General features: G+C 47.8%; 2 protein-coding genes across 2 annotated transcripts in view; both read right to left on the reverse strand.

Moving 5' to 3' along the window:
• Positions 1-9,007, reverse strand: part of LOC102486231 (sulfotransferase 1C4) — a 45,501-nt gene that overhangs the window by 21,317 nt on the left and 15,177 nt on the right.
• Positions 6,494-8,929, reverse strand: LOC106735192 (sulfotransferase 1C4-like). The gene is made up of 3 exons (XM_014589017.2): positions 8,804-8,929; positions 7,322-7,502; positions 6,494-6,776 (listed from the first exon to the last, which is right to left on the reverse strand). The coding sequence occupies exons 1-3, from the start codon at positions 8,891-8,893 to the stop codon at positions 6,643-6,645; spliced, it is 405 nt and encodes a 134-aa protein (XP_014444503.1). The 5' UTR covers positions 8,894-8,929; the 3' UTR covers positions 6,494-6,642.

The following is a 9,007-nucleotide window of genomic DNA, read 5'->3' on the forward strand; positions in this document are numbered from 1 at the left end:
TGACTTTTCCCACCCCTGTGCTGCAGAAGGTGCCAGCTGCTCCACCTCTCCTGGCCCAAGGACCCGGCCCTTCCTGGAGCGCCCTGCACCCAGGACCTGGCTGGTACCCTGCCTCTGGCTGCACCGGGATGGGATCAGCTCTGAAGGGCCAGTCCAGCTTCTGGCCATCCCATGAGAGGCTCTTTCTAGGACTAAACTGAAGCTTGTCTTCCCTGTCTTCCCAATCCTGCTTCTTTCCCTGCCCTGCCAGAGGGGTGGTCCCCGGAGTTAGGTCCAGCTCAGTGCCTGCCTGCTGGGAGCACGGCCTGAGGAGTGGACAGAACAAGGACTGGCATGGAAGCGAGGCCGTGATGTTGATGTGTGACAGGCTGACCTAGTCCAGCAGCAGACGGGCCGCAACCTAGCACCTGCCCCCGCATCTTATGGGGTCACTTCACTTTCCAGGCTCCAGGACAGCAGGCGAACCTTGTCCCACACAGTCACTGCAGTGCTCTCCAACCTCAGATGCTCCGGGCTGGAGGATAAACGGTGAGGCATCAGGTCATGCTGCCTCGCCATGTCTCCTGGCCCTGTCCTCCCCATAGCTATGGTCTTGGAAAGGTGTTCTTTCTCACTTCATGGGTTAAAGCTAGAAAAAGGCTTAGTCTTCCTCAGTCCCAATGAGATAAGTCTTTCCTCAGAATAAATTTCTCTTTTCAAATTCATTTCCACTTGCAGTGTATTATTCCTTTTTCTGCTTTGTAAGTATTGTCCTAGGGGAAGTTGCTAAGAGCATAAAGCCTACGTAACTAGGCTTGCTGAGGAAAGCTGGTTTAAGCTGTGGGGGCCATTCTGCCTTTGGGACGTCTGTGTTGATAGAACTGGCAGCCGCAGTTATTCCAGGTGGTGGTGAGGGCTGTTTACCAAGTGACCGTGCAAGGCCCATCAGATCCGAATGTGCACTGTGCTCAGATGGTTCTGGCTGGAGGATGTGTTCTGCTGGCTGCTAGGACACCACCCACTGGCTCCTCCTCTGACTAGTGCCCGGGTGGGCTCAGTCCTGCCCTTCTTCCTCTGTGCTTGCGTCCCGTGTAGCTCTACTTGTTCCCATTGCTCTAAATAACTACCTCCTCCCCCTAAACCCCATCAACTGCCATTGCGGTTATTCCAGGTGGTGGTGAGTGCTGTTTACCAAGTGCCCGTGCAAGGCCCATCAGATCTGAATGTGCACTGTGCTCAGATGGTTCTGGCTGGAGGATGTGTTCTGCTGGCTGCTAGGACACCACCCACTGGCTCCTCCTCTGACTAGTGCCCGGGTGGGCTCAGTCCTGCCCTTCTTCCTCTGTGCTTGCGTCCCGTGTAGCTCTACTTGTTCCCATTGCTCTAAATAACTACCTCCTCCCCCTAAACCCCATCAACTGCCATTGCGTGCCAGCTACTAACATTTCACACCTCCACCTTTGCTGGAGAAGTGCCCTTCCCCTTCCATTCCTGCCCACCTGCCCAGCTCCTCAGTTCAGCGTAAGGTGCTCTTTCCTTGAGGCCATATCTCCTTCCCCAGTCCCATCCATACCCTTTCGTATATCCCCCTGGAGATCACCCATTCAATAATTTGGGTGCATCTGGGACCAGCAGATGGTAGAATGGTTATGTCGCTGGACTCCCACATAGTCAACTGCATTTCCATTCCAGGATCCATAAACTTAAAACTCACTCCTGGCCTGTGTGCATGGATGCCCAAGGTCCTGAGAAAATGGAGGAGAAGGGATTGTGGTGTGGCCATCTCCCCGTGGAGTGATTTCTCACTTACTGTCTCTGGTGAGTACATGCTCCCTTAGCAAAAATCTCTCTTTAAAAAAAAAGGAAAAATAGGTGCACCTGCATTTCTGCTCTGGGTTTTACTTTAGGCATTCTTGACCTACGAGTCCACTGTCTACTGGCAACTCCAATGATCTCTCCAGCCTGAGTGGGCTTCCCTACCTGTTGTGAACTGGGCAGCCCCTCCATGTCAACACTCGATCTCCAGGTCATCTCAGACTTGCCAGGTCCAAGCCTGGACAGCCATGCTCCCTGCCCAACTCCTGCGCCTTCCTCTCTCCCCAGCTTCCCTGGAGTTCATGGGCCATTCAGTCCATCAGACCAGATTCCTTGAGCCATCCCTCCTCTCAGTCCTCAAGTAACTTTATATCCACAACACATCTCAATTTCTCTCCCATTTCTCCATGTGCACTTCATCCCTCTTGTCCATGCTACCATACTGCTTGTCTGGAAACGCCAACACACACATCTTGTGTTTTCCACTCCACTTTGAATCCCTTCAATTCATCCAACTGCCTTAGGGATGCCCTCATCCCTCGCAGACTGGTCCTCTCTCCCCACTTTCCCACCTCAGTACTTGGCATGTTTGCCCACCACACCAGCAAATGGTGGTGCGTCACCCTTGTCTCCTCATTCCCTCAACACTTGCTAGTCTCATGATATCACCCACAGCAAGGGACACCAATTCCGTCTAGAAATCTGTCCCCAAATTCAGATGTGGAAGGTTTTACCACAGAATGTGGTATTATTTGGAGATAGTCTTTACAGAAATAATCAAATTAAAAAGAGATCATGGGATAGCTATGTAATATGGTGGTTAAAGATTGGATCTCACATGGCTGAGTGCGCGGTTCAAGTCCTGGACCTGGTGGTTTGGAAAATATGTTGGGTGTGTGTGTGTGCTTGTGTGCCCAAGAGGAGAATGAAGGAGAAGGGACTGTGGTGTGGCCTTCCCCCTCTCTCTTTGTTTCTGGTGAGTGCACACACTCATGAGAAAAACAAAAACAAAAACAAACTTAAAAAACAAAAAGCAAAAAAAGAGGTCATTAGGGTGGGTCCAATCCAGTATGAATGGGGACAGTAGTATACTAGGGGACAGACATGCACGCAGGGAGAATATGATGTGAAAGTAGAGAGGCCAGGGCTGCAGGTGGCATGGTGATTGGGGTGATGGACTCCTGCGTGCCCAACTGTGCTTCATGTTCTAGACCCTGCGCCTTGAAACTTATGGTGGCCATATGTGTCTGTGTGTGTGTGCCAAAAGTCCCAAGAGGAAAATGGAGAACAAGGGAATGTGGCATGGCCATTTGCCCTGCCGGTGATTTCTTGCCTTCTCTCTCTCTGTCTCTGTGGTGAGCGTGTGTGCCCTATAGCAAAAATCTCTAAAGAAAAAAAAAGAAAGTGGAGAGGCTATTTATAAGCTGAGGGGAGAGGACTGAAACAGTTCATTTCCTCGCAAGGAGAGATGACTGCTGTTCATGCATTGATTTTAAACTTCTAGTCTCCAGATCCATGAGAGACTGAGTACTGCTGTTGGAGGCACTCAGTGAGGAGTTCCTTCCATACTCTAAGAAGCCAGTGTATCCCTTGTGCAGTAGTTGCATTAAACTCCTCCTTCCTCCATCTCAATTTGCACCCTCTGCATTGCCCCTCCAGCGCTATCTCATGCTGTATTTGAAACTCTTTGGACGGATTTGTTTAAGGGTTTGGTATTCTTCTCCAGACTGGAAACAGGGCACAGATCAGGAATATTTTACCTATCACTGTGGTTGGGGCCAGTCTCCAGTATTTTGATTATTAGTAAATAATTGTCACATGAAAGAAAAAAATTAAAAACATGGATTTTTAAAAATGTGAACAATTTCCTTTCACTAGTTAAATAAACCGCTTACTCTCTCTAAAGCCAAAACCTTCTAGACTTACAGAAACCTTAGACCGTTGCCTGTCTGTGTGAGCTGACAAGATGCTGACATGTGCTCCAACTCCAAGCCCTGTCTTCAAGGGCTCCAGTGTACCTGCTTTGGGGTAGGATGCGATGAGCAGGTCGTCGGGCCGGGCTTGGAAGTTCCAGACTTCATCCCAGATGTTGCACGTCTGCTTCTGCAGGAGGACCCCATTCACCTGGGACACCTCTCCGCGGGGCAGCAAGCTCCACTCTAACTCCCTTGTCTCCTCTGCCTGCTCTTCACCCCGACACATATACTTGTAAGTAATTTAACCATTAGTTTATCAATTTAGTTACGGCCTACCTGTACATTAAAAAAAAATAATAATAGTGTAAAAGGACTCCTGGCAGACCAATAGACTGCTGTATTATTTTCAGGTGCTTAGAATAGCTGTGTAGAACACCTTTCACTTTTACACCTGAAAGATAAATTTAAGGTTTATTATCATTTTGGTCTAGAATGTGATGCTCCCACTTGTATAGTCAGTAAATGTCTTCCTGCCAAAGCTCTACCTGGGTGCTGCCAGGATGAAGAGCTGTGAGGGAGCCTGCCCAAGCCCAGCAGAGGTAGAGAACCAAGTGTCACTGAGGAACGCCTGGCGCTAGTCTCCAGAAACCTCCCTCCCTTCTTCTCATCACCTGAAGTTATTCTTCCTACAGAAGGAAGGGTGATTCTGTGTTCTGGGTTTGATCATCCATGAAAAGTGGGAGAAACACCTTCTCCAGGCCTGAGCAGACCCGTGCTTCTGTTAACAAAACACTTGTTAGATGCATTACCTGCTGGAACAGCCCAGCCTGGAATTCCTCCCCAACTTCCAAAGTTGAATTAGAGAATTACTTACTTCTCTGTACCTATTTCTTTTCTGTGAGGGATTTGGCTGCAGTGTTTGACTATAGTTATGGAGAATTTTTAATACCAAGGCAGAATTTACATACAGTGAAGTGCACAGACCGTAAGTTTACAGCTTGCAAAGATTTACTTACACATGCACCCATGTAACCACCACCCAGATCAAGATGATCAAGGTACGGAACATTCTCACCATGTCAGAAAGCTCCTCCCTTCTTCCCAGTTCAGCCCTCAGCAGTGCCCCACAGTCAAGGTGGCCCCTGTTCTGTCCTGACCTTCACCACCAACGTTCTTGTCACGTTGAAGCTCCTACCTGCTCATTCCCAGTCCAGCCCTCACCAGTGCCCTCCAGTCACGGTGGCCACTCTGCCCTTCACCACCATGGCTTAATTCCACTCGCTCTTGAACCTCGTATGAATGGGACCATATTGCATGTACTTGTTTGGTGTGGCTCTGTTTGGTCAACCTGCATTTTTGAAACTCATGGTGTATTAGTGGTTCATTTATTCCTCTTGCTGTATTCTGTAATAAACCACTGAATAATCCTGTTTAGACATTCTCCTTTGGGTGGACGTATAGGTGAATGCCAGGTTTGGTAACAATGAATGAAGTGTCCATGACATTTTTGTACCTTTTTTGGGTGGACATACACACTCTCTTGTTCTCCTGGATGTAGGGCTGTGTTCTGAACTGCTGCGTCATTGACCTATACCTTATTGGAAACTGCCAAGCCGCGTCTCAATACACAGACAAGGGCACTTAGCCTAATGACATCAGAAGGGCTACTGACCATTTGTCTGTCTGTATGACCTCCAAAATCTTCTTCTAATTCTGAGTTCTAGCTCCCTGGTTGGGGGGAGGAATGGCAGCCTCTTCTCTATGTCCCCCAGCTGCTGGCTCAGCAAGGCGTCTGCCCGTTAGGACACTCAGACTCACTTCCTTACAGTGTACTCAGTGTAGGTGGGCCCTGGGGTCACTATGTGGGGACACAGGCTTCTCCAGTGTTCAGATGGACTGGACCCACACAAGGAGCTGCTTCTTTACTCCCTAGGGGTATTTCAGAGTTCCGCCTGTTTGTTGACTTGCTAGTGTGTCACCTGGCATGCTGGACATCGGCATAAACTCCAAATTCCAAATGAACCATTATAAAGAACATCCAGGAAACATTTCCTCAGTTGCTCAAACAGGAGAAATTCTACTGAGCTTATGACATCCACTTAAGCAACCTTCCCACAGCCAGTTCCCAACCTCTGCCTCGGTTATTGTCTGTGCTCACCCTGAGAGCCCACACAGGGACTTCTGGATCATCTTCAAGGAAAGCTCATGACCTGCAACTGCAGGACAGAGGGAGAAGAGGGGGAGAATTTGCTAACTGTACTAGGCCTATTGCTTTATATCTTGCAGCTCAGTTTAGATAGTATTCCTGGTGTGGGCACGACAATGTTAGAGATGTAAAAAGACCATATATGGGCTGGTGTGCTGCTTATGCTATTGTCTGTCTCATCCAATGGCACCTTGCTCTGGTTCTGAGAGATGTTCAGCAGTCAGGGTTATCTCCAGCCAGAGTCACCCACAGAGATGATGTTTGCACTGGGAGCCAGGGCCAGGCCAAGGGGTGGGAGAACTTGCCTCATTTTAGGACTTTTTTCAGAGAGCACATGAATGTGCAGGATAGAAAGAGAGAGAGAGAGAGCTTCCACAGAGTCCTGTTATACCATGCTCTCCTCCCCCTGGCCCTCCTGCTCCTCTGCATCCTAGGAACTGTGGGGCATTATTTCCTGATCAGGAGATTTGGACCTTCAGTCAGCCTTGGGGCTTTCATCCTTGCACAGACTGCGTTCCTCCTGGGCCACAGTGGCTGGGTCATCTATAAGGTTTTGAAGAACTTAAAGTCCAGACTGTTAGCCAACCAAATTATTTTATTTCCCAGGTGCATGAGAAAGGAAAAAGTACAGAATTTCTTGTGCTTTCATGAACAATGTAAGCAAACTCAGAAAGCAATTTCAAAGGGAAAATACAAGAAGAGACAATAAGGTCACCTCTGAGTTGCCTAGATTTTGCCTCCTTCTCTCAAGAGCTCAGTGTGGAAGGTGAGAGAGGTGTTGGCCATTTTCCTCTGATAGTCTGCATCAAATCTCTCATTCTGTGCCACTGTGAAGTAATTCTTCCAGTCTCCCACAGTTCCTAAAAGGCAACAACATTACATCTGAGAGATTGTCTGAGAAGCCTATTTTGATTGTTTTTTCCCTGAAGTTAAACTTCAGACATAATGAAAAAGCACTAATTCTTAATATACGTACACATTGCAATCTTTGTTCTTTTTATTTCTTTTCTTTTTTTTTAATAGTGATGAAAAGTGCATATGCGTGCATGTGATAGAGAAACAAGATGCCCACCAGGTCTTGACAGACTGCGATTTCTCTACCCCAGTTCTCCAGCTCCTAAGGACCTTGGACACCAGTATCTGCCAGGAACACCCTGAGGCCCGCAGAGAGCCAAACTCATCCATGATCGGCATGTGACCTCCAGCACTGCAGTTCAACACAGTGTGAACTGTGCCCCTTGGATGGCCCCACTACCTATTTTTTAAAAAATTTATAATTCAAGAAAACCTCAGAGTTACTGGCAGCATGGTAGGTAAAAATGAAATGAGCATATTAATCCTTTCCCAAAATACCAGTTGTGTAAGATCATCATTCTTAAAGGAGTGCACTGTGGCTGGTACATACCCTTCCTCATGAATGGGGAGATGGAATGGTCCATGATGGCAGAAGACACTGTGGTGTAGTTGGTTACTGGGTTTTCCTTCATGCTTTCAAATGAAGTGTGCTGAACGATCCTGTGGACAGTCTCTTTATCTAGCTTCTTACCCATAAATTCTATTATCTTTTGAATTTCATGTTCTGGGTTCTGTGGTGAGTGGGGATGGGACAACAAGTGATCATGAGAGGATTTTGGTGAAAAGGAAAGCAAGGGAACAACATCTGGGAAGAGTCCTTTGAGTTTCCTGTACCTTAGTGTTTGTGATGTTGGTTTTCCTCACCTAAGGAACACAGGGGTACTACTAGGGGAGTTTGAATCAGTCATGGAGAAATAGAATTAAAGTATGAGTTTATTTTGGTACAAAATATATAGAAATCTATGCATTGCTTTTTCTTAACTTTCCATGAACCTTTTGAAGACCCCTTAAACATTCTCATGATGTCTCTTTCTCTTCTGTTCCTTCTACTTTTTTCACTAGTCATCTGCCTCCCTGTTCAGAAACACGTGGCACCTCCCAGTAATGGGCCAAATACATGTAGCAGCTGTCCCTCTCCCCTTGTCCTGCTCTCTGGGCCTCTGGTCCCGCTCTGTTGCTCCATCCCTACCTCTGCCCCAGACTCAGCCTTGGACTCTGTCCCTTCTGGTTTCTCTGGCTGCTCCTTCTTTGACTTTTCCTGACTTCCTTCCTTACCCACTGAATTTCCTTCATTCTTTCTCTGCTAGATGCCCCGTTAGCAGTAATATCGAGTTGTCGGAAAAGTCATGATGTACTTTTCTGTTTCTCTATGCCAAAGTGCGTCATGATTTTCCAGTGACCCATGTACCTGACCATTCTTCCTGAACTATTTCCCTCGCTTACGGGTGTTGCCCTTCCACATTCATTTTCGCTTCTCACTGGTGTCAATCATAGAGGAAGATGCTTTTTGTTTCTGAATGTTTGAAATTAGAGGAGATAGAGCAGTGAAATCAGATGGGCAGGTATTTTAATAATCTAGGGAGGAGTATTAGGTATATTTGTCTATACTGAAGATTGACAGACACCTTTCCCAGGGAATCTAACACATTTACTAGTGGTATTAGAGCCAAAGTAGAGCACAAGTCAGACAAAGGCAATTTCATGTGGTTGATGAATACTGGAGGTAAGTCCTTTACATGGATCTGATAATATGATGGCAAATCATCCCTTAAAATAAAGGGAATTTGAGACCCAAAGAGGCTGTAGAAGAGGAAATGCAGAGCCATATCATTCTTGCACCAAGAACCTCTCAGAGGGGGGAGCAAAGTATTTCTCCTGGCCCTGCAAAAGGCCAAGGCTCCTTCAGCTCTCAGGGTCCAGGGATTCACTTGGGACCTGTGGCGCTGCTCAGAGGCAGTGCATGTGAGTGGGCACCCTGGAAGTGCCCTGCTCTGCTACACTGCAGTACTGAGTGGGGTACGTGCTGCCTCACCTCCTTCATGTCCTCGTAGAAGAGGTAGAGGATCCGGTGCTTGTCCTTCTCCTTCCACCACCCTTTCACGTGGTCGTACCAGGGGCCCATGCACACTGAAAGAAAGCAGGCAAGCTGGGGTGGGGGCTTTCCTGCAACTGGCAGATGAAACTCCCGGGGTGGGGCTGAGGTTTCACGGGGGGGGTTGTGGGGGGAACCTCCAAG

This window comes from Tupaia chinensis, unplaced genomic scaffold, assembly GCF_000334495.1.
Source record: "Tupaia chinensis unplaced genomic scaffold, TupChi_1.0 Scaffold000041_1, whole genome shotgun sequence".
In the NCBI taxonomy this organism is placed as follows: Eukaryota; Metazoa; Chordata; class Mammalia; order Scandentia; family Tupaiidae; genus Tupaia; species Tupaia belangeri.